This window comes from Nesoenas mayeri, assembly GCF_963082525.1.
Source record: "Nesoenas mayeri genome assembly, chromosome: 8".
Taxonomy (NCBI): domain Eukaryota; kingdom Metazoa; phylum Chordata; class Aves; order Columbiformes; family Columbidae; genus Nesoenas; species Nesoenas mayeri.
The window spans coordinates 25,983,712-26,009,725 of NC_137554.1; the positions used below are offsets into that span (position 1 = coordinate 25,983,712).

Sequence of the window (26,014 nt, forward strand, 5' to 3'; positions counted from 1 at the left end):
CGGGGACCGTTGCTGAGGATTCCGTGGGGAAAACTGGTGGCCGAGGGGCCGCTCAGAGACCCGCAGGCTGTACGTGCCCCGGGCCCGGCCCAGCCCCGGGCAGGGGGGAGCAGCCGCAGGTTTTCCCCAGAGAGGCTTTTCCGAAGTGTTGAACAGCCGATAGCGCCTTCGCTTTCCGAAGCGATCGCACCGCCCGGCTCAGGCGCTCCCCCCATTCACCGCGGGGCGGTGCGTGTCCCGGACACTGCCGAACCGGGGCAGGCGGGACACCTGGGCACGGCTTGGGGGAAAACAGACAAGAATTAGGACCGGATGCCTGGTTTTTATTTTATTTTTCTCCTCCTTTACGTAGGGCCAACGTAGCGCTATTGGTGTTATCCCACCCGAGTGCCACACGCAGCTGGAGCCCCGCTCAGGAGCCGTTCCCCGAGAACCTCCCTGTGCGCTGCGCCGGCTGCGATACAGCTCCCGCGGTCCGCGTGAGTATGGCTGCCGGGTGGGGAGGGAGGGAGGGAGGGAGCGGCACCGACGCGTCAATGGCCGCGACCGCTCCCAGGGCCGTGAGGGGCCGGGGCCTCAGCGCTGACAGGGCCGGGGCGGGGCCTGCGCCTGAGTGACAGGCGAGGGGGCGGGGGCCTGCGCCTGAGTGACAAGCGGGGGGGGGCGCTGCGCGCCGGGGCGGGGCGGCACGCGCCCAGCAGGCTTCCCGCGCCCGCGGGGAGCGCAGGGTAGGGGGGGGGGGGAGGCGGAGAGCGGCCGGTGGCGGAGGAGCCGTGCGCGGTGACGTAGTGCGCAGCGTGCCCCCTCCCTCCGCCCGCCCCCTCCCGCCGCTCCCCGGCCCCCGCCGCGCAGACCGTGACCCGCCGGCGCCGCTTCCGCCGCCGCGGCGGCGATGTGACCCCCTCCCCGACCCTCCCCGCTTCCCCCCGCGCCTCCCGCCGGCCCGGCCGCGCAGCGAACATGGCGGAGGTGAGAGCGGCGCGGCGGGGCGGGGGCTGGCCCGGGAACTTGTTGCGCGGGGCCGCGGCCGGGCGGAGCGTCCCGCAAGTTAGTTGTGGGGCCGGGGGGGCCCCGGGGCACCGCCCCGCGCCCGCAGCCCCGCCGCCCGCGCCCCTCCGGGGCCTACTGCCCCGGGACGGGGAGCCGCACCCCGGGGCGCCGGGCCCGGCTCGGCCGTGGGGCGCGGGCGGGCTGGGAGCTGCGAGCGGCGCCTCCCGCCCCAGGGCGGCACCGGGGGAGGGCCTGAGCCCCGAACGCGGGCGCGGGGGGCTGGGGCTGGACCACTCGAGGGGTGCTGGAGAGGAGCCCTGGCTGCTCAGGGGGCGGTGGGGCAGGGCCTATGCCCTCCTTGGGACGGGCTTCGTCTTTGGGGGCTTCGGAAATGGGGGAGCATAATCCCCGCGGGGGGGGAGCTGGATTCGCTCGCCAGCTCCCACCGGCTGTCTCTGTCCCACCCGGGCTTTGATCGGTGCACCACTGCTGAGGCATAAAACACATATTTGTTTTCCGTAAATAGCTTTTTGTAGACGTTAAGGCAAAGGAGAATTAGAGAGAGAGCTGCTGAAAAAGGGAGAAGGACTCTTCAGGGGAGTCGCAGGAAATGGGAAAAGGCTTATTGACCTTTTGCGGGGAGACAGAGCGAGATACGTGCTTGATTGTTGAGGTGTGGACTTGTCCATCCCAATAGGAGCTGGAAGAGCAGCTCTTCTGCTGCTTAGGAGGCAAGTTAGGACAGATGTATAGATACATTAAGTTTTCTTCAAGTTATCGTAAGATTTCAATCTGTAGGTAATTTGCTGCTTGAACGGTGTTGACAAATGGATTGGAAATGCATATTTCAAAGGCGTTTCTTCCAGATAGACTTGGGGGGGGGGGGGGGGGGGGGGCCTGGAGGTATCGGGATTAGAATATTTTACGGATGAGGTTTCTTGTATCTTCCCTTGAAATTCCTGAATGTGCGAGAATTTTTACGTAAATTTATTTTATCTTTTCCTCTAAAATGAAATCTGTAGTGAGGCATTCTTCCTGTGATTGGTGCGAAATGTACTAATCTAATCTTAGAAGTTAAAAGAATCTACCTGTCTGTTGTGTTGGTTATTTTTTTTCTGTCTCTTGAGTGGCACAGGATCACAGATTTGATCCTTGAGTAGTTTCTTGACTGAAAAACTGTGGCTATTAAACTCTTGTCATCTGTACATTTGGGGAGATGTTAGGGCATCACAGTATTCAGGGTCTTTGTCTCAAGTTTCACCAATTGCTTGTGAGTTTTGTTAATTAAATGCAGCGTTATTGTGAAATATTCACGCCAGCTCTGTTCTGAGGGGAGCTGAAGTTCGCCATGTTGCTGAAGAGCCAGGGGCCGTGTACTGAATTACTTCCTATTCTGTATTGTCACGTACTTATATTGACGGTACAGCAGGGAGAGCAGCTGAGAGTTGTAGGGGGTTCGTGCTGCTGATAGCAATAAAACGCCCGTGGGATTTGGAGGTCAGGCAGGTTTTGTTTTTCACTTTATGGACATTATTCCAACGTGTAAGGCTTTTATTACATGTTGGTCTTGATATTTTAGTAAGAAAAGAAGAGTTGTGCTTTGTTTTTTGTTCCCCCCCCCCCCCCCCCATTTTGCTTTTTTGAAGAAGGGCTAAGATGAATTCTTTGTCCTATTTTGGTCTCTTTATTTCAGGTTAAGGGGCAGGAGCAGTGTAAAGGGCTGTGCAAGCTTTGATCCACCTGTGGGCTGAGTTCAGCACTGGTGGCTTTGCCGACATTTGTTCACAGCCGCTGAATTGTGCAGACAACTGTTTCCACGGCCGCACTGTGTTCTGGATCAGGAGACAAGCAAAAATTAAAGAAATAATAATATTTTCTTTCAGAGATTTAAGCCTTCTTCCCCATCCCCTCCAGTGGAAAATCTTGTGCTGACTCTTAGGAAGGAATGTGCAGGAACTCATCCTTCGCATATCCTAAAATGTTGCGTTCTAGAGAATCAGCCAGGCTTTAATGATAGAGATGTAAACCTCACAAAAAATAAACAATTTAAATATGAAACTTTTTTAATTTGTCAAGAAAGTACTTCAGACGGGAACTCTGAGCCTGGTTAGTAAGTAAATGAGTCCAGAAAGTGAAACTAAATTAACAAAAAAATACCGTTTCACTTTTGTAGGAGCTTACCAGTTTGAACACAGAACAGACAAAAAATATATTTTAATATATATTAAACTGATTTTAGATTTGGGATTAATAACCTGTGTTAGGATTCCATTTTACTTTGAAGCCTGGTCACGTGGCTGCTTTGAATCCTAATAATATTCCAACACTTTAGGAGATTGTTCTACTCATAAATCAGAAAGAAAACGTCTCTAACTTAAGATGAGCTCAAGCTTTGTGAATATTACCATATCGTGCTTTAAGCTGCTTACTTAGTTTTGTGGTGAAGTGAATGCTGATACGTACATATTTTTTCCAAATACGAGTATTTTAATGCCTGTTGAGAAGAAAATATTTTTGACTGAAATGCTGGATTCATAGTTGAAAGAGCATGTTTTTTGTTTATTCAGCCATTACAATATTTGGTAAAAATGTGGGAGTCAGATCTTCTGATTCCAAAAACCTGAAGAGCCGGGGTCAGACTTTGGTGTTGAAAAGATGGGCGGCTAGAAACCTGTGGCAGTTTCCAGAAGTGCTGAATTCCCGCTGTCGTTCCATTTTATTCCACAATAGGAGGCACCAGTGAGGTTCCTACAGGCAGTTCCCAGGACACTAAGCGGGCAGCACCAGTGGGGAAATGGTGAGCGTGGGGCAGCAGGACCAGGTGCGGGAGGGTAGTGGATTCCTCCTGCCAACATTGTCGAGTTATGAGGTTCCTCCTTCCAAACTTGTCAAGCTACAAGGTTGACACAACTTCTCAGGTGTTATCCTTGACGTGTGCAGCTCTGAGTGTTCACTGATGCTGGAAAACATGGTCCCGTTTCTCACCCCTCAACTTTCTGACCTGCTGGAATGATAACTCAAGTTTTCCCTTCTGCAGAGTGAGTTTCTGGGGAGTTAAAAATTAGAATTGGTATCCCAATGTGTCAGGCAAGGATGGGAAGCTGGAGCACGTGTGTCTGGGAGAGGAGCAGGAGCAATTCTGGGCTCAGAGGATGGTTAAACAGCCCGATTTCTTTGAGTGCACTTCAATGTTGTTTGGGTTTCTGAAAGCTTAGTTGCTTTTGAGCAGAAAATCAGTTTATTGATATTGTGTGGCAGTGCTTTAGTGAGTTGTCTTTAAATTAATAATGTCTGTTAAAATTTTCCTTTTTCCTGAATGTCATGCTGCTTTCAGTTCAAGAGTTTTAAACTTGGAGTGTAACTGAATTCTCATATGCAGCTTGGAAAAACTTCAGGGCATAATATGTAAGAAATATATGCTTTAATAACCATTCCTAATAACCTTTTTGACATTCTTAATCTCTGTATTTTTATTAAGCTATGCTATTAGTTAAAGACAATATGCATAAATGTGTACTAACCTCCCCTGTAGGAAGCAGTTGTAAAGTTAACACGATTGCTGATGTAGTTGCAAATTGAGATGTTTGAACAGTCAGGGAGGACGGAGCATTTGAGCGATGCCTGGATACAAAATAAGGTCAAAATAGATTAAATCAAGGTTTCCTGCTGACTGATCTAAATCGTGATTAAAATTGACGACTCAACATCAATCCATTCTGTTGAGCAGTGTTTTTTTTTTTCCTTATTTGATTTTAGATTTAACGAATTGTCTGTTTTGTTTGTTTGTTTCATTTTGGAGCAGGTTTTGTAGAATAATTCACAGATGTATCTGTGAACTTAATGTGGATTTGGGAATTGAGTTTTCTCCCTCCTTTGGTGAGAGTGTAACCTCCAAAGTGGTTGATTATCGTCACTGATTGTGTTCCCTCAGTTTTTCTGACAAGCTATTGAAAACAATGGTATTTAGAATTCTGCATTTGTAATCTTGGAAAATATGAGTGTGTTTTTCTGTTGTAATAGAGTTTTATGGATTTTTTTGTTTTTGATGGAAAATTGATGTTTGTGGACTTACTTCTTGGGACTTGGAGTTCTTTCTAGTACAGTGGATGGATTTTGGGTGGACAGTGGAATTGTTGAAAAATTCAGCTTCTTTTTGAGCCTTTTCCTGACCAGAATCCCTATTCTGTATTAATATTTCACTACTAATCCATTTGTGTCACAAATTGAGCGTAAGAATGTTTTCTTTGTGATGCTTGGCATGTGACTGAATCTGGTTTCATCTGAAGTCCTACAGTGGGATATGATCACTCAGTTTCTACTTTTGGTTTTTGTTAGGAAGACATTTCAGAATACTACAAGAAGTTGAGGCTGATGCTCTCCTTTGTAACAGAAATGAACGATGAACAGTTAGAAATGTCCAGTTGGAAGCTTGTGCTTTGGATAAGCCAGAGACGGTGTTCTGTGCTTTGTAAGACTCCTTGAAAATGGAAGTTGTTGTTTTTTTAAGGTTTTGTGTTTGTTTGTGGCTTGTTGTTGTTTTAACCAAACCTGCAAAATCTCAAAACTTCGGATGATGAGATAGTTTGGGGTGGCAAGGATGTCGGGACATCTCTGGTCTGACCACTCTGAGGTCTAACCAGCTTGGTCTTGAAAATCTGCAAGGAAGGAGCTTGGGAAACCTATTCCAATGCTTGGTCGTCCTCATGGGGGAAAATGTCAGCTTTAGAAACTCTAAAGTGGAATCGGGACTAGGATGGGAATGGCCAAGTCAAGGGATGTTTGCTTAGATGTGCATGTTCGAGATCTGCGAGTTGAAACATTGTGCCTGACCTTTGTGTTCTGAAAATACAATAATTTTCCCATTTAGCAACCAAACTGGAAAAAAGAAAGTAAACGTGCATATAAAGGCTTCCATTTCATGTACAAAAGGGCTTGGAGGTCACTGTAGTTTTGGCTGTAGCAGTGTTTATGTGTAAAACCGTTAAATGAGGGGCAGCAGTATTATTATTATTTTTCTTCAATATGTTGCTGTTTTCTTTCTGAGGTGTAAAAAACAAAAAGCAAACCAACCAACCGAAGAACCCAAACAAAACAGTACAAAACACCAAACCAAAACACCACCACCACATGCCAAACCCTCTCCCTCTCCCCGCAACCGTTCTCTGACATTTGGGTTGTTCTGCTGTATAACCTGGGGAGAGAGGAACAGGCTGGAACTCAAAGCTTTCCACTGGAGTACCCATTTATGACAAGGGACACGTGTTCCCTTGAGTAAATGATGTTCTTCACCATTGTAACCAGCCGCTTTCTCCAGGCCATCATGTAGCTTGGCTCACTACAGTTTATTAAATGGCTGCCACAGTCACTTCCAAACTTCAACAGCTCAGATGCGGGTCTTACAACATTTTTTATTAGCTGCCACGCTCCTGTTCTCGATTGGAACTGCAGGGTTAGTGTCTGAACCATGTGTATTCAAAACTTCAGGGTTCACGCAGTCCTTATTATTCATGTAACTGTATATCTGCATCTTGGGAATAAATGCGAGTTGTTATGAACAGAATTAATATTATTGTGTGCAGATCTGTAATTTGCTTTTCAATAGTTTGCTTAGTGAAATGTAGCTTTAGTGATGTTGAAGCCAAGTACATGTATAGTTGTGAGGTAATTACACGTCCCCTCCACACTGCTCATGCGTCATTCTGTGTCATTACATAATACTTAACACTGCTACATTTATTTGGCAGTTAATATTAACATTTTCTGTGCTACAAATGTTGCTAAAGCAAATCGCTTGGACCCTGAAGTTAACTGGGATATTTTCCTGTAACAGTGTTGAAAAAGATGTGAGCATCTGCTCGATGAATTTGTCAGGGTTATTGCTATCAATGTAGACCAAATTTAGTTTTAGTTTTTCACCATTTTATGTAACACTTGAAGAGCTATTAAAGATAACTGAGTAAACTTGAACAGGATGGATATTTGTCTTGTAGAGGCTGCAGATACTGCTAATTCTTGGATGTTTTGTTATTAATTGATTATATGATATTAAATAGCATGAAAGATGTTAACAATTACGACTGTAGCTTTGTAGATAGAAGTGAAACTGCGTAGTGTCCTGCCAGGTCTGCTCAGGTGTTTCTTTGCAGGCTGTGGGAGAAATGTAAAAAGAGCAAACTCCAGTGCATTACTTTCCCAGCTTTCACATTTTGGAGTGTCACATTCCAGTCCAAGCAGCTCTGAAATGGTGGAATCAGAAGCATGAGTCTCCTGCCAGCCTGCAGAGTGGTCGCTGCCTGGAGGGTTCAAAACCAAGCTGTGCACAACCCATGTCTCCTGAAGGCTGTTTGCATTAAATACATTTGTCATGATGCCAATTTATTTTTACTTTTACCATTTAACTCCCATCACAACTTACACTAATGCATCCCAAAGTCCAGTGAGTTTTTGTAGTCATAATAACATCGTAGATCTGGGTAGTTTTCTGTGTTTGCTACATTCATCACCTGGCAGTCCAAAGGTGTCTGAAGCAGACTGACCAACTTAATTTCCATTTATTCCCATATCCATACACCAGAGAATGTATTGGATATGATTTTTTTGGGGCTCAGTTGTTGCTGCAAGTGTCACTAACCTTCTGCAAATACCTATTCTGCATGTCTTTCCCAAGACTCCTAAAAATACTCATTAAATAAAACCAGTGGCAGATTCTTGTAGTGCCACCCAAGCCTGATGTTTTGTTGCTCGATGTCTTTTTGTTTTCCTTTTACCAGGAGGTTCATATTCTCCATATCTCAGAAGTGATATTTCCTTTAAATTGCTCATCTGGAACATTAACAAATGCTCAATGGTGTCTCCATAGAGCAGGGCTCACTTGGTCGCTTCAGTTTTCCCTGGTTGTCCATGAATTAGGAGTTCATAAATGATTTTTCATTCTTTTGAACTCACAATAAATGTTCACTGTTATCTTTTCTGATAGTGCTATGCATAGAACAGTTTGTGTGTATCAACCCGTATATTGTAAGCATCCCATAGATTTTTCTCTGCTGGGCCTTGGGTACCATTATCTTTTTATAGGTAGCAGCTATTTGTTCCCAATAGTGCCCTTGAGCCAAAAAGTGCTTTGTACTTCTCTGTGAATTGCTGCAGCAGAAAATGAAAAGCCACTGAAGAACAGGGTTGTCCTTTTTCACAGGAATTACTGTTATATTGACACGCCATAGTTTAGGACTTTAGATCTGATGATACCAATGTAGATTTTTACTGCCAGGAAATGTTCATAAGCAAATGCCCTCAAAGCCACCTGTTCTACCCTGGTTGGAGTCACGATCACTTGGAGGCAAGGAAATAGGTTTCAGTAGTCAAGAATTGCAGTAATTGTCTTGAGAAAACTCTTTAATTATAGGACGCTCTTTCAGCTTATGTGTGATGCTAACAGGTTGTCACAGCAAGGGTTGCTCCTCATCTCTTCCCACACACCCTTCTCCATGTGTTCAGCTTCGAACTTGTGCTCTGGGCTGTTTGCAAAGGCCCGAGATGAAGTTCTTTGCTCACTGATAGGATAAAAAAAAGACCAGTGTTAGCTCCTTTGAGGTGGCCTTGCTGAACCAGCACATGCTGGGCCTGGCCCAAGTGGCCGAAGCACATGGGGCATTGGGGAGAGGTCAGGCTGCACCTTTGGGCAGGAGCTGGAGATGAGATGGAACATGACACTGCATCTAGCTAGGAATAGAAGGCAAAAAATGATTGGCAGCACATCACTTCCACCAGGAACATGTGAAATGCAGAGATGATAATCTACGAGCTAGGACAGACTAGGTAGGTGTGTTGGGTGAAGCTTAGAAGAAAGGAATAGAGACCCAGAGGCTGTTCTCCTAAAAGCTGCCTGTGAAGTCTGTGGCAAAGAATGAACTAGAACCTCTCGAGGGGTGTTTGCTCTCTGGGGGGGTAGCCTGAAATGGACTGGACTGATGTTTCTGGAGGTGATTGGGTTTCTGCAGATTTTTCTGGTTGGGGTTTGTATTTTTTTCCTTCTATAGACTGCATGGTTGTATATTTTGGAGTTGTGTAAAAGTCATAGGGGTTGTTCTTTGCCACTTGTCACAACCATTCCAGCTGGGCTGTTCAGTCAGTTTTCCATCCACATAGAATAATTTTGGTTGGAAGAGACCCCCAAGATCATGGAGTCCAACCATTACCCCACCCCTGGCACTGACCCATGTCCCTGAGAACCTCATCTCCAGGTCTGTTCAACCCCTCCAGGGATGGTGACTCCACCACTGCCCTGGGCAGCCTGTTCCAATGCCTGACAGCCCTTTGGGAAAGAAATTGTTCCCCAGATCCAACCTCAGCCTCCCCTGGTGCAACTTGAGGCCATTTCCTCTCATTCTGGCGCTTGTTCCTTGGGAGATCCGTGTTTGTCCAGGCTTACTTTTGATCACTTGGTGTGGGTGTTATGGAAGATGGCCTGGAAGGCTCTTAGGCACAGGCATAATTTCTCTTTTGTAAGTCCATGCCCTCTGCTCCCATCACCTTGTCCTCCTTCACGTTTGCTCTGCTACCTGCCCAGGAGTGGGGGTGAGGCCATCTCTGTATCCTTGTCCTCTAAGATGCAAATTATACCTTTTCTGTCCTGAAAACTTGTAAAGCATGATAGAAACTTTAAGTGGGACTGAACCAACAGGCTCCAACATTTCTATATTTATATGTAAATCACATAAAAATCTGTACAGGCACACGTATGTAGAGCCACGTGAGGTGTATATGAATCCGAAGGATGCTGCATGGCTGCAGGGCAAGGGTTGGAGCAGACCCCGTTCTGCTTGTTGAGGATTTCAATGTAGGAAACCTGCTTTTCCAAACTGCGGTGGGAGTTGGCTGTTCCCCTTTACCCAGGGCTCAGAAGCCCTACTCTACCCTATGGTGCTGTGAAGAAAGCAGAGTCTCAGCTATTCTTGCTTTCCCACAACTGGTCTCCTGCTTTGGGTCACGGTTACTTTTCCAGACACAAGTGCAGTTATACCATGAGCCTCTTCTCACTGCCCGTCTTGATTTAATCAGTTTTGGAGACCGGGCTCTTTGACGCTTCTGTGATCCCCAGTTTATAAGCTCTTTTTTCTTCAGTCCTTTCTTTCCTGGGCTCAGGTGAAGCAGGTGGATTGGCGGGGGGGAGGCTGGACATGCCCCACCTGTGGGCCACTCACAATTCCTTCCCTGGGGGTTATCCCTGCAAAGCCAAGACCAGCACTACTGATCCGTAAACACATCAGCTGGTTCCTGAGTGAGACCCATCCTGAAATGCCTCTTACAGCAAAAAATAACCGTCAAGGCAAGGGGTGGTTATTTAGCGTTAACAGTAATGTCAATACTAGGTTAGAGAGAAACTGACCATAAGTAAGCACAGGTTTAGTCTTGGAAAAAGTTACTTTTTTGGCAGCAGGAGTGTTAGCTTGTGTAAAAGCCTTCAAGTAACGCTGTGGTTTAATGGTTAGGCAGAAAGAACAGTTTTAAGATGGCTTTTGCAGAATTTATGGTTTATTAAGTAACCTGTTCTGTCTCTTGGAACAGATTTATCCTCAGGGCTTTCTAGGACGTAAGCTCAGCTCTGTCCCTAGGAAAGCTGTCATTGCCGGAATCATCTTTCCTCACAAGTCACGGGGATGCATCTTCCCTTCTTATCTCTACCAGCCCTGGTTGTACTTTCCTTTTCCCATCTCAGAGCAACTCGGTATTCAAGTCACTGGATTTTGGTGAGATCAGTTGTATGTTGTCACGATGAGTCATTATTGGAATGTTGCAGAGAGCTGGGTGCAAAATGGACCGGTACTTCAATATATACCCATACTGCAAAATATACTGATACTACCCTACTGCAAAATATACCCATACTGCAAAATATGTGGTGGCCATCATCTGCATTTGCAATGCTCATTTATTTCATTTTTTTTTCTGAGAGAATTGCTAAAGCTTAGTCTTTATCTTAAAACTTTCAAAGATACTTAATAATACTTGTCTTTCACTTATTCTTCGCTTGCTCTGAACACACAGTATTTTCTGCCTTATTCGCATTGGTTGCCAGAAATAAACAGCGTTAGCTGGATTTCACCCCTGTGATTGCTGCGATGCGTATGCTGAGAATTCGTTCATTCACACTAATACTATGTATTACCTACTACAAATTACTCAGTTTATCAGACAAATAAAACACACCACCTAGAGATAAGGCATTGCTGATTTTGATACTCAGCTTGAGCTCAGTATAACACCATACAGTGGAATTTGTTAAGATATATTTGCAAAGAACAATTTTTAAACTGTAGTCGCTAGCAAAACTTCCTGTGGCATTGTGCAACATTTTGCAAAAATGGTTTTGGTGCTTACCCATTTGATGTGAGTTTCAGTATCCTTAATTGTGCAGATATTTCTCTTGTTCTGCTTTATTTTCTGCAGTACAGCCTTTTCGAGCTAATGCTGCCTAAAAAGCTGTTTCTTGCAAGTCAGTGGTGATAAAAAGTCTTCCTTACTTTGAAAATCCACTTCATTAGGGCTGTTCCTGAAAATAGTTGAAACATCTGCTTGAATTTCCAAAACAAATGAGGTCTGCATGTCTGACATGCAAATTGCATCCCAGGAGATTAAATACTGGTGAAATTATAAGCAAGGGAGAGCAGAATTTTATGAAAGAAGATATTTGTTCTGATTATAGATGTAAGGTCACCAAATATGATAGGCCAAAGGATGCCTCTGTTACATAAAGATTGTGGAAGTCTCTTTTTTTTTTTTTTTCTGTAATTCAAAAGATATATTAGTTTTGTAGCCTGTGATCATATTAATTTGTGTTATAAATGTACTTGGGAAGAAAGTCTGGCTTGCAAAATAATTTGTGTTGGCTTTCTTTGTTTTATTTTCTCAACAGCTGGGTTAGAGATTAAGATTAAATTGCTTTTTCCTTTTGTTGTATGAAGAATCCTCGTTGTAATATGTGCTTACCTTTTCAAAGCAGGTACCTTCATTTGAACAGAAACAGGGAGTCTGTATTGCATAGTGCACGGTTTCACATAGAATAATTTCTCTTGAACTGGCTTCCACTGCCAGTGTCATCTGGTTTATACCTTGGTTGTGGAAAAGGGGATTGAGTATGTGGAGTTAAATCAGAGCTGGATCTGTTCAAAACTAACCTGTCACTACTGTGAATCTTCAGTTTTATATCTGCATAAAGGAAGAGTTGGAAATGAGCAGATAGAGATGGAGAGAAAGTCGCATTGCCCCATCTGGCAATAGCACTGATTTCTGCCATACTAAGATGGTTTAGAATTGTAATACTATTTTCAGAATGAATTGCTTCGCTTTATTTTATACCTTCATCAACCCAATTATTGCATCACAAAACGGGCAGTTCTTCCAATTATTCTTGCTGAAATAGTGCAGCAATATTGATATATAAAGGAGAAAATGAATGCTATTTACCTCAAATTGCTTCCGCATGTTTCTGGTGCTTTATTTGTAATTATATTATTTGCAGTAACATGCTTTTATCAGATGAATTATTGAATTGCATTTGTGCATGTTCAACATCAAAAAAATAATCTCCTGTGTTTTCTTTTTCAGCCTTCTGTTGAGTCTTCAAGCCCAGGTAAATATTTTCAATATTTCCTAAACTTATGAGGCAAGAGGGCACCCTCGGAAAATTTTTTTTGCTGGTCTCTTCCAGTTAGTAATCTAAGGATATAATTTGATGAGTACGTTGGTGGCAGTATAAATTACTTATATCGGGGTGAGGGGGAGTGTGTTTGTTTGCTTTGGTACCACTGTACTTAGCGTTATTTATTTCCGAGGTTTCTGGCTCCCTGCTAGTGGAAAAGCTTTGCAGCAATTAGTGTAGCTGGACTGCACTGTCTTTTGAGCTCTTATTTCTGTAACACTTCAAATTACAAAGTATATTCAAGCCTTACAGTCAGCCCCTCCCTCTTGCACCCTTAGTGTGCGTCCACTCTTCAGGCTCTGGAAAATTAAATTGTCCGTGGTGACAAGTGGAGAAATGTTAGCAAGGTTAGAATTAGAAATCAGGTATTACTGAATTACATTAAAATGCTGCATCTGCCAAACCATTCATCCATTCATTTATTTTTCATTGTCATAAAATATAACCAGACTTCTTTACAAAGAACGGTGAAACAACTGTGTGGGGAAAAATAACTAAGGGTTCTGCATCATGAATAAAATCTGTGTAACTGTGAAGCTTCCTTTCAGTTTAAATTTTGGAAAAGTCATTAGACTGTCTTTGTAGTTGTGGCTTGCAAAGTATCAAGGAAACAACTGCCCTGAGTTTATATTTTATGAGCTCCCAGTAGAACTCTTGACTCAGACAGGTTATGATTATTTATGAATGAAGTCTTCAAAAACTGAGCATTTCACAAGCATTTAACTAGGGGCACGATGTCCAGATAGATATTAACAGTACTTTGAGAACTAGCTTGTTAAGCAGTATCTCCTGGCTCTTTTTTTTCTGTGATCCCTTTTTCCCTGTCTTCTGAATTATGAGATTGGCTTTCCCTAACATAACTGATTGAGGGATTTTGAAGTTATTTTAATTTCTCTGCATAACTTGAGTATTAAAATGTCACAAAAAAAAAACAAACAAAAGACAAACAAAAAACCAAAAAAACCCCACCAAAACACCAAACTCTGTGAGGCCATGATCTAACTAAAAACATTCTTTAAAATGTTTTCCATCAGGAGGTTCAGCAACATCTGATGACCATGAATTTGATCCATCAGCTGATATGCTGGTGCATGACTTTGATGATGAACGGACATTAGAAGAGGAGGAAATGATGGAAGGAGAAACAAACTTCAGTTCTGAAATAGAGGATCTTAACAGGGTAGGTAGCCTTAAGTAGTCTTAAAACACCCACCGCCCACAGTCTCACACAAAACATATGCAGGTTTTTTCCCTTATATTCAGAATTAAAAAAAAGAACCACAACCAACACCTCTAAAACGCTAATAGACAAATAATGTAGATGGGGGAAAGGGGCTGAGCTAAATTTACAGTTCTTAAAATTGGGAAAGGGAAACTGGTACATAAGTACTTAATAATGTATGATGCTGTACTTGTTCAGTTTCTTTTTGCTGGTATAGGATTTGTATTTTTGAGCTAATATAAATTAAAGTACGCTCTGACTAAACTTGTCTATTCCAGTGTTGTTATTTTCTAAAGCACTTGATTAGTGCATATAGATTTTGATTAAAAAAATCCATAATTTTACATTTATTTTGCATTTTTATACAAACATTTGTGTAATCCTTTAGTGGAGCATATAGGATATCTTCATTTTTAAGGTAGAGGGAACAGAGATGAAGATGAAATGACTGACTCAAAGCAAAGAGTTGTCAGCAGAGCTGGGATCAGAACTCACAGTTATTGTTAATAGTGGTAATCTTAAAACGTATATCTTCTGAAATAATTGCATATAGGATTTGTTTGGCATTTTGAGGCTATGATCTCACTTATATATTGTCTTAAATTACTTCTCAGGCAGGAATAATATTATTAAATTACAAACTAGGCCCATTATAAATGCAAAGTGATTTAGATACTGTCTGTGGCCTCATTGGCCAAAAAGGCTTCCAGAACAGATCATTAATGATTCTCAGATGCATGTTTGATGTACAAATCCTATTTAATGTAAGTGATTATGCCGGTATGACTTAAAATTAATTCAGTGCATTTAAGCTACATTTTGATAATTTCTTTTTGGTAATTTCAGGTCTGATATTAAATGGTAAACATAAAGATAAATAAATAGTTTGTGAATCTAAATATACTTCATCTAGATTAAATGAGAAATGGAGCTCCACGTGTATGTCATGTGGTTTTTAAGTTGAAAATATGTTCCCCCCCCCCATATTTTAAAGAGTCAACATCTGGTTGTATAATTCTACCACCACATTACAACACTTCATTTCTCACTGTATTTCAGCCATCAGTTTATTCCCTCATACCTTGGTTGCTGGGGCTGCAAGTTCTAATTTCTCCATGTGTCAGCTCTTTTGTGATGGGGACGGTGAGCAGTGGGGTAACGTAGACTCACATTGTGGTTGTGGATGATAGGCAAACTAAACCTCAAAACTATCCTGTCTTTTTCTCTCCCCCAACATTTGCACCTATTATTTCAGATTTTCCCCAGGCTGTGAATATGCCTGATCTACTAGTTCAGCTCCTTCGGGGACGAGGTGATAGTCTGGTTTTACAGGAGCATTTTCAAACCGTAATGGTTTCACTCCAGACTGTCATAAAAATGACACCTTCCTCTGAGGGGAAGGATCTTTTCTCCTCACTGGTTGGAACCAGTGAATCTGTAGCACATTAGTCCTCGAGGTTGAGCAGCAGACTGTCCTTGATCGTACCCAGACGAGTAGTGGTGCGATTTTTGTATGTTGGTGCGTCTGTACCCAATGGGACCCAAGTCCTGGCTGAGCAGTGTCCCTTCTTCAGCAGCCAGAGACAGAGCCCAGGCAGGTTGTGCCTGGAGAACCACCCAGAAGGAGGCTGGAGCTGGCTGGGGGGGGTCGGGCTCTGCTCCCAAGGAACAAGCACCAGGATGAGAGGAAATGGCCTCAGGTTGCGCCAGGGGAGGTTGAGGTTGGATCTGGGAAACAATTTCTTCCCCTGAGGGCTGTCGGGCATTGGAACAGGCTGCCCAGGGCAGTGGTGGAGTCACCATCCCTGGAGGGGTTGAACAGATGTGGAGATGAGGTTCTCAGGGACATGGGGTAGTGCCAGGGATGGGTTAATGGTTGGACTCGATGATCTTGAAGGTCTTTTCCAACCAACATGATTCTGATTTCATGATCTCTGAGTGTCCTGAGCATCTATTGATGCTGCAGTTTTCCAAAACCCAGGAAACTTGGCAGCATAATTTTGGTAGCAGGACACTGCATTCACATTAGTCTTGGAAATAATAAATGACCAGGCCCCAGCAAGCTGCAGAAACTCGATGTCCGGCTGCTCCTCCTGACGTGGAGGATTTGATGTGTGTGTGGTGCCTCCCTGCATTACTTAAAGATTTTTAAGCTTTTGACTGCCTTTTTCCATTTGTTGTTCCATAGGATCACTTGGTTTCTCCTTTTGGGGACGCTCTTTTCAGAGAGGGCTCTTAGGTTTTCTTCAGGTTACGCACCAGCATCCTCGTGTCTTTAAAGGAGAAAACCACACACAGAAGCACACAGTTTTTCTTCCAGATACTCTTCCAGCCTCTAGCAGGAGGCAGTTCAGGGGGGCAGGGGGCAGTTCAGGCACATGTAGAAAAGATCTTGTCTCTTTGTCTGTAATGCCCGCCAGTCTTCATTTTCCTCCTCCCGTGGATTTGTCTGTTTTTATTTTTAACGTTTCTAAACCTGGCATCCACGAGGCACGTGGCAGTGTTGTGCGGTTCATTTAGTGTGAGAAATGCATTTGGTTTTTCAGCTCTATTCCTTGTTCATTTCAGTGGTTGTCCGTCAGCTCTTCAATTACAAGAGTGTAAAGTCATTTGTATTTACCAACCCTGTGCTGCTTACCATACGGTTTTCTGTCATATCACTCCCCCTCACCTCTACTCCAGACTCCATTTCTTGTTATTAAACATCTTCCCCATAACAAATTTCTGTGTCTTTGATAGGACTTGTTACTTTTTTAACCTTTCTTATTTTTGCAATATCCTGAACCAATAGAGAAATCATGATTTGTATTTTATCTTGGAGACCCTTAGGGCTTTTTTTGAATTGTAAAAGACTATTTGAAGTTAAGAGGCTCTACCTGAGAAAAATGTTGTGAGTACAATACCATTTCCTTAAAAACTTCAAAAATCTGATTATTAGCCAAGATGTAAATTGCATACTAAGAAGAAATATTTAGAGCAGGCAGACACCTCCAAATAGTAAACAAAGGATTTGTTCTTGTCTGAGAGAGATTTTTTAAATGCTCTCTGAAAGTTTCTGCTCTGAAAAATCTCATTAGGGACGCCATGCCCTGCCCCTGGAGGCTGGAGACTGACCTATTAATAGTCATAAAGTAAGTTATTTGCAGACCTGGCAATTAATAATTTTTATTATTGATAAGAGCTTGGGAGCCACTAAATTTGAGAATCAACTGTAGTATTTAAATGTGTCTTCACCATGGACCAACATTCTAAATTTAAAAATTTTTAAATGTGCATATATTTTAGCAGATTTGCTTCCAACCATGGATGGTTTTGTAGACAATTAGCTAAAAATTAAAATGTATGTGAATCTGTAAACATTACTGCTGTCTTTACCTGGATCCTGAACATAAGGTGATCCCTCACTCCCATCCAACCCCTCAGTTTTTGTTTTTTCCAGAAAGGGGAGAGACACAGAGGTGCATTTTTGGTGTAATTTTTTATCAAAACGAGGGTTGTAGAACTGGGTGGAAACATCCCCGTAGCGCAAGTCCCCAGACAAATATTAAACTCTGTGTTCAAACCAGATAATGCAAGTTCTGGTCCTTATTCTGCTGAATCCTTGGAGACACTGCAAAAATCACTGCCTTGCCCTAGGACAAGTTTCACCCTGCACAAACTGTCCATATCTATGGGAAGCACTTGCTGCTGACACACATTTTATCTCTTTTTTTTCCACAAATATGTACAAAATACTATTTTTCAGGTAGTTTTGGGGCTATAAAGGGAATACCAACAATAATTATTCCCCAAAGGAGCGTGTTCACTCTGTGTTCACTCTGTGTTCTGAGGGGTCTGATGGCAGTGCTTGTGTTTCTGTAAAATAGTAGTAGAGAAGTACCAAGGGAGGGATGGGGCGTGCTGCCCTTTTAATGAGCCTTATGGCCCTTTTGAGAGAGTGTTGGTATGTGAGGTCCACTGTAAATGTATAAAGGACCAAGAAATAAAAAGTTCCCTCGCATAAAAAACCACACATTTTTCTTAGGAGCTGAAACTTCAAGTTTTGACTGTCTGTTCATTTTGGAGTGGCCGTTCTAAGTATCTGTGGTCATCATCTCTCTGTTTTTCCTGTCATGTTTAAACACACAATTTAAACTGTAGAGCAGATGTGGGATGTGAAATACTTTTGTTAAAATCTCAAACTTTGTTTGGATGTTTGTCAGGAAAGCGATATGCCGATCCGAGAGCTACTGAGCCGTTATGGCTACGATGGTACCATTCCACTCCAAGAAGATGATGATGATGAAGATGATGAAGAGGAAGAGGAGGAGGGAGAAGACGATGATGATGTTGATAATGATGACAACAGTGGCTGTAGTGGTGAAAACAAAGTAAGTGTCTATGCTAATTTGAAACTGATTTTCATGCAGCCGTTCTGTGCTGGACAACCACTCAAGATGCCAGGCCATGGCAGAAGTAATTCATTATATAGTTGATTTCAGATGCTTTGTGTGCTGAACTCTAATGTTTATTCTTAATTACTCATCTGTATTTCATCTGTATCATTCCAAACTCTTGCTGAGGCAAATTACGGTGCATGTATAGCATCATGTAATAAGGAATTGTAATTGTTCTTCAGAAATAGTCTTGGCTTCAAAACCAGGGTTTTAAATGCTGGGAGGCACCTTTATAGATATGGCTGAATACTTGTTTCAAGATGAAAAACTCATCTACTGAAGCTGAACAATGAAGTGTGGAATTGAATTAAATGTCTCTCAGTATTGGAGATTGCTGCAAGTTTTCTAGCTTTGGCATTTTAAATTGTATTTGTTCAGCCTGGCCGCTCTGGTTGTACTTAAATTCTTAACTGAATGCAGTGCTTCAAAATACCTTTCCAAAATGTGTAGTTTTGAAATTAGTGTCTTTAAAATCTTGTTCTGTGTGCTCTTAAAATACATTTTCTGATTTTAGAAGAGTTTTTTCTTCTTGCACATGTCATACATATTTGTAATAATCCCATCCTGCCCTGGGCACCACTGAAACTTCCCCATTCCTGGTGGCATTCAGAGCTGCATCGTGAATTCCATTAAAATGTGAAATCCTTTGTATTGTCAGTAACAAAAAGCTTATGCACTAATGGAAATTGCATTACCTAATCTGGCTTTAAAAAGGATGCATTTTTGTTCTTTGATATCTTACCCATTTTCGAATCTCTGGAATGCAAGGCAGAGAGGAGGAATGATAGATCTGATTCAGAAAATGAAGTTCTTAAGATGTACAAACTCCCGTGACAGATGCTGTAAAAGATGATTGCTATTTATATGGGTTGAATAGTTCAAAAAGAAGATGCGTAGTTATATACACCTCAAAAGGTTTGAGAAGCTGGAGAGGGGGAGAAGCTTACATAACATGAAATATGCAAAATTGAGACACAAAAGTGATCTATTTTGTTGTGCGTGGTGGTATCCTCTTGTGTCTTAATGACATCCTGACCCAGCTTCCATCTTCCATATTTGCTCAACCTCCTCTGTAGCTGATTTAAGATACTGCTGATCTTTTCTCCTCAGCGGGTAAATCTCCGTGTCTGTTGGGGGCTGTTGGCAGCCGGAGGAGCCGCCTCTGTCCCTGCCTGGGTCCCCAGCGCTGGGTGACGTCCTGCAGAATCACGCGCCTTCCTGCCCATTGCAGCAGCCCGTGGTTCAGCCTAATCGCAGACCTGGCACCGTGCTTGAGCTAAACGTATCTTTTCACCCATTTTACCCCAATTTTGGGGTGGTGGGGAGCACTGGGAGCAGAGACACCCAGCTCACCCCATGTGCTTGTTTGCCCTGGGGGTACGAGAGCTCTCAAATGCTTGTACGCTCTTAGCAGAGGCAGTAAAACACATCTGCGGGGGTGGAATGATTTTATAAATCATTCAGGCTTTCTCTGCAAGCGCTTCTCTTCCTACGGCTTATGTAGCTATACCGCACTTAGCTATTTGCTATTTTTAATCCGCTTTAAGCTGCACATGTGATATACTCTGCTGGGGAAGGTACATATTAACATGTGCTGTGCCTCATGCTTCTGTGTTAGACCCAGCGAGTCATGAAACACAGAAAAAATATTGGTAACATGCACTGAAATAGAAAACACTCATATATTTTTTTAACCTTTATCATTTTAATTTTCTTTCATTTTAATAATGCACACAATTGCTCCGGTTTATTTTCTAATAAAAAAACTTGTTCTAATTTTTCATCTTATAATGACTTGATGTGCATACTCGAGTCTACTGATATGCTATTGCTGTGGGGTTGAAGTATGTTATTGACAGTAATTGTAATGGAAGGTACAATTTCTATTTGATTGAGAAAAGTATAGCCATTAAATAATACCTCCCCTTTTTACTGAAAATTCATGCAGAAGAGTTTTAAAGACTGAAATAAAATTTTAAGTTTAATGAAATTAACTGAAAACCACAAGGATTTGCTTGACTGATTTAAAAAAAAAAAGAAGTGTGATATTTAATTGTGGTTCATATTTCTGATTTGTGTATTAGAGGTCGAGTGTTAGATTGATCTGCTTAAAATCCTGATCAATAAACAATGTGTTCACACATTTGTTGTGGCTCAGTCTGGACAGGCCACAATCGATACAGTCACTTCAAGTCAGATAAATGATATTTGGGTTTGATTTATTGACAATTTTGGAAAAAAATATTGACACATAGTGTTTGTCACATACAAGAGAGAGCTGATTTCTTGCTTGTTTTTTTTGTATTTAAGGAGGAGACCATAAAAGATTCGTCAGGTCAAGAAGACGAGACACAGTCATCTAATGACGACCCAGCACCATCTGTTGCTTCTCAAGATCCACAGGAGATAATTCGCCCTCGTCGATGTAAATATTTTGATACAAGTATGTACAGTTTAGTACTGAGCACAGTAATCTCAATATGATTGACCTTTGGTTAAGAACAGCTCTGTTTCTGAAATATGCATGTTGATACCTATAAACATTTGTCTGTTCTCTTTAAAACACGGGTCTTGGTCATCATTCTGCTGTAAATAATAGGCAAGAGAAAGTCCTGGGTTTAGCTGAAGGCTAAATCTTTGTCATGGATAAGGAGCTCTGTATAAGGACAGTAGATAACCTCGATTCTTAAAAGAAGGGATTAAATTTGTGGAAAAATTTGAATTTCTACAGTTTGGAAAATGAGGCTGTCAGGCGCTGTAAACCCTTCCATGACTCTGCTCCAAGTGTTGTAACAATCCAGTTCGTGATGCTGCAAACTGGTTTGTGTGGATGTGCCCTTCAGAGAAATTCTCTTGTAGTGGAGTCCAGGTGTGGTAAATGGCTGTTCAGGATGGTATTACCTTAGGGTCGGAGATTCAGCTCCCAGATTGCACTAAGGTCATAGGTACAAATACTGGCAAGTAGGAAACGCACTGTTCCAGCTGGATAATCCCTGTACGGAACGTGATTACCGGGCCAGGGCCTGGGGACACCGGGTTGTGTGCTCGTTCAAAGAAGGTGAGAGTCCAAATGAAGGAAAAAATAAAAACTGAAATAGAAACAGAACCCCTTATTTCTTCAAGATCATTAATATAGAAAACAAAAGCAATGAAATCTGAAAAAGGCCACTAGATTGTTAAGCCTGAAATAAGAATGGGGGAGATAACGATGGAGAAAATTCGCTTCAAGAATTCCACATGTGATACTGTTGCCAGCATTGTGGACTGATTATTTTCTCTTTTGTTTTCTTTTAAAATTAGGTTTGCATCCATTTGAGACTGTTGAGCTAGTGTTATGTAGCTGCACCTTTAGACAGCTCTCATTTCTGTGGCAGTCTGATTTAATGGGTTCTGAACCTCAGTATCGATCTGTCCGCAGGGCCATTTGGACAACAGCTATTTTACCTTTCTTTCATGGAAGTGACTGTCGCCAGTGTTTGAATTCCTTCTGTTCTATGTTTTAACAAACAAAAGGTTTCTTACAATACCTTATACTTGATACTTATTAGCATTGTAGAAATGCCATTTTCTAACCTGTAGTTTATTTTAATCCAAAAATGCCAAGGAACCTCAGCACGTAGCTGTGCAGGGGATTGCAAATATCTTACAATGAACTCTGCTTTTTAAACATAGCATTAGTGTAATGCAAGCGTATTGTATTCGGTTTGGGGATTTTTACAATGTTCAGCTGTGTATAGAATGTAATTTCATGTACAAATAATTATAGCACTGCTGTTATCACATGCTGTACATAAAGCAGATATTGCAGTTGCTTTCAGTACATTGTGAAAGGCAACCAGCCTGTATATAAAGAGCTCAACATTTTTGTCAGTCCTTATCCAAAATAATCTATTTTTAATGCTGCTATGCATCTCTGAGCAGTACATCCAAGCCTACTAAATCCCAGTAAGACTGAGAAAATTGCATTTGCAGATTCCTCGCACCTTTTGCTGTAGTTTTACCTTAAATTCAGTGACAGCTGCTGCAAAAGAAAAAGAACAGTGGGAACTGAGCTGGGAGCTCCTGCAAATGGTGCTGGAACCCACATGTGGATGCTGAACATCTGCCTGAAAATACTTTCAGAAAGTAACTTTGTGCTAAATTTGGATGTGCCTCATCCCAACTGTTTTAAAGCTGGGTGAAGGAAAGTAAATATTAAATAAGTAGTATTAAAATTGATTTATTAATTTATGTCTTAACTTCTCAGAACCTGTTGCGTATCTTAATCCACTCTAAATGTGAGCATTGGGTGGGTGGGTCATTTTTAAAATCGTCAGCACTGAATTATTTAGTATTGGCCCTCAAACTGCCGTTGTGTGGTTCAATGGGATGGTCCCCCCGTCACCCTTGATGTGATCCCCCCATAACAGCTCATTTTGTGTAAATGTTCCAACAATTTATTGTAGACAGTGAAATAGAAGAGGAATCTGAAGAGGATGAAGATTACATTCCCTCAGAAGACTGGAAAAAGGTAGATACTAAGGGCTGTTAAAAAAGCCTCCATTTCATGGATAATGAGTTGATCTGTTACCTAGTAACTCTGAGCTCTATCAATCACCCAAATCCTCTCCAGTTTTTCCCCATAAATCTAAGAGTTTTGTTACTAAGAAGTGTTAAAGACCTCCCCAAAGAGTCAAAAATCCATTACCACGTAGTGCCTGTTAACTATATTTTTAGATTTTGAACAATGAAAGTTTTAAGGGCTAAAAAAAGATGTGGTCGTTCTCTTATTTGCTAACAAAAACCATCCCGGCTGTGGTTGCTTAACTTCTTGTTTCTGTTATTTCGAAACAGGAAATCATGGTGGGCTCTATGTTTCAAGCTGAAATTCCAGCTGGAATATGCAAATACAAAGAGAATGAAAAAGGTGAGGCTTAGCACTATTACTCTTATCGCTGTGTTTGAGATTATTTTCTAATGGTGAGAAATAAAAGATTTGATTGATATCATCTGACTTGCAAAATAAAAGGGCTCCGTCAAGTGAAAAAGTAACCATCATCTCAAACTGTAGTTCATCCTGTATTTCACCATCAGAGCCTGAGTCTTGGAAGGGGAAAACAAAGATTATGTTGCTGGCCTATTGCCTGTTGAACCCTTGTGTTCTAGTTTGGTAATGCAGTTTATGTTAACCTCTTCACTTAGTATATTAAGTTTAGGTAAAACAAAATAGATAATAAAGAAACTGCGTTGCTGGAATTGGATTAACATGTTAAGTTAGTTTTTAAACTAATCAGCACAAAACTCAGTGCCTTCCTAGAGTCGGAGTACGTACTCAAATAGTAGCAGTTGTGTTGCTCCAAGTTCCAGGCTGGGAGAGCTATGCTGTGGCCTAATCTAGCCAGAAACGACCTAAAAAGGGCATCAGTCCTGCCGTTGACTTAGGCCAGGCTTACCCTGAAGCTGACACATTGTGCTGGAGAGATTGAAGAGAATGTGATGTAAAACAACATGAGGAGCTCCCATGAAAGACAGAAAATGGCAAATGAGAAAACATCTGCTTTTTAGCTGTGAAGAAGCTGGTGAAGAAGCTGCTCTTTGCACACTTTCCTGCTTTAGCATTGAAATAGAGCTTGAACTGTCTATTTGCCTGAGATGGAGTAAATTCTGCTTTACTGATCACCTGCTGTTCCTGGTATTTATGCAGCACTAAGTGGCTTTTGGCCTCCAATAATAAAAAAGATACATGTGCTTTGTGCATTGCAGTCACCTGTATAAAACATGTTTTCGTAGTCTTGCGCACTGATCTTTGCGGGACAGAGAACCTGCCTCATGGGCAGAAGCTGTTGAGGGGAAAAGTTCAATTTTCACTGATCGTGCTAGGACTATTCCAGTTTTATGTACCAGTAGGGTTTTATATCTTCTGCCACTTCTTTCCTTTCTGCTGTGCTTGGATGTAATCTTTGACACGACTCCAACTGGAATATTAAATGTCTGAGACACTATGTATTCAGTACTTTCATGTACATATCCCATCATGTTAGTTGTTCTCTAATGAAGGGGAAATTCTAGTTGTAAAATTCCCAAACTCTAAAAAGGCTGGTCCTTTCATGTCCAGTCCCGTAAGCAAAAGCACAAAAACACTGGAACTCTTCAGAAAAAACACGCTGATTCTGGGAATGTGTTCCGACTTGCTGCTGTGAGAGGAGAGCGACCACGTAATCGGCACTAAACTAATTACAGCTCTCTGAGAAGTGTGCCTGGAGACCAAATTAGCTGCTACGAAACAACTTCAGGTGATGAAAAAGCTACAAAATTATAAGATATGTTTTCAGAGGATCAACAATAGCTCTGAAAACCAAAAGGTGCTGAAGCCGCTTTGGGCCTGACTGACCGTGGTCATTCACAAACAGTGCAGTGCACTTAGCTTGGGTCGTTAATGGCACCTCAGAGCCAATTAGCAGTTATCTCCTGAAAAGAATTGTTGCTTTTGCTGAATTTTACGTTATTTTGCTGTACTGGCATTTTAATCCTGTAGGTTCTTCCAAGTAAAAATGGGAGATAACTCAGAGGATGTATCATTTGGCCATGTTCCTCCCATTAATTTCCATTTACTGTGGCTTCCCTGGTCTGAAACCTCATGTAAAAGCTCTGAAAAAATGGTAGAGATTCGGTAGTATTAAAATTCAGCTGTCTTTACCTGAATCATTTTGTTTCAGAATGTTTTCCTTGGAAGTAGCGGGAAGGTCTGAACAAAGTTCCCTTTCAGGAGCTTCAGGATTTCTGGCCTCTGGATGACACCTGGTCGTGTTTTTAGCACCATTTTTGGCACTGTGCATTTGGGATTTATCTGACTGATCCTAATTGTCTTGCAAGAAAACAGATATTATTAGTTTCTCTTCCGAAATAATCTTCCGTGTCTACTGACTGGGAAAAGGCAGGCTGGCCCTAGCTTTAGGAGAGAGAATAAACTTCTGTATTGCTGTTTTAGCTTAACTTTGTGTTGTTTTTTCCCTCTGTGGTTCATTCAGTGTATGAAAACGATGACCAGCTGCTGTGGAATCCTGACTTCTTACCTGAAGATCGAGTGATCGAGTTCCTCAATGAAGCATCAAGGCGTACGGGGGATGAGAAAGGCCTGGATGCGATTCCTGAGGGATCACATATTAAAGACAATGAGCAGGTATATAAGAATAATTAGGATTTGTAGTTTAATGTTGCAGAATTAATTATCCCTTTATTTTATTTTACTCCCAAGAACTAAAATTGCTTTTGAAGTAGCTTTATTATTCCTTGTGGAAATAGAAATGTGATGGGTTTTTTCATTTCAACAAATATTAGGCTTAGCATTGCTTGATGTATCAGTCCATTACTTTATATATAATTAATTGTGTGTATATAAATGTGTGTGTGTGTATAAATGAGTTCTGTTCTTTCAGTTACAGATTTTTTAAAGCTATATGAATGTATAGTTATTTTTTTCTTCATAGAAAAAACCTCTTACCAGTTTTACAAAGACGTGCAGTGGATGAAAATGTCAAAATACTTTACCTGGATATATACTTGGCTATGTAGTTAGAAATTTTGAAGTTTAAACAGAGGAATCATGTATTTGTACTGTCTTAATTATATTGCATTCATTTAAAGAGCTTGTTTTTAATCTTTTCTTAATAGATATTAGTGTTTTACTAA

The 26,014-nt window shown here is 41.8% G+C and overlaps 1 protein-coding gene across 3 annotated transcripts in view; it reads left to right on the forward strand.

Moving 5' to 3' along the window:
• Positions 1-321: 321 nt before the first annotated feature.
• Positions 322-26,014, forward strand: part of MIER1 (MIER1 transcriptional regulator) — a 32,770-nt gene continuing 7,077 nt past the window's right edge. For 2 of the 3 annotated variants that reach the window (XR_013922457.1, XM_080349285.1), the window contains exons 1-8: positions 809-969; positions 12,595-12,619; positions 13,723-13,868; positions 18,113-18,280; positions 20,657-20,789; positions 22,792-22,856; positions 23,180-23,252; positions 25,354-25,505. Coding sequence is in view for 2 of the 3 variants with exons in the window: in XM_080349285.1 (XP_080205411.1) it covers positions 961-969; positions 12,595-12,619; positions 13,723-13,868; positions 18,113-18,280; positions 20,657-20,789; positions 22,792-22,856; positions 23,180-23,252; positions 25,354-25,505 (771 nt within the window). In the remaining variant the exon portion in view is untranslated. Of the gene's footprint in view, positions 480-808; positions 970-12,594; positions 12,620-13,722; positions 13,869-18,112; positions 18,281-20,656; positions 20,790-22,791; positions 22,857-23,179; positions 23,253-25,353; positions 25,506-26,014 lie in introns of those variants that run through there. The other variant, XM_080349286.1, reaches the window with a different exon arrangement.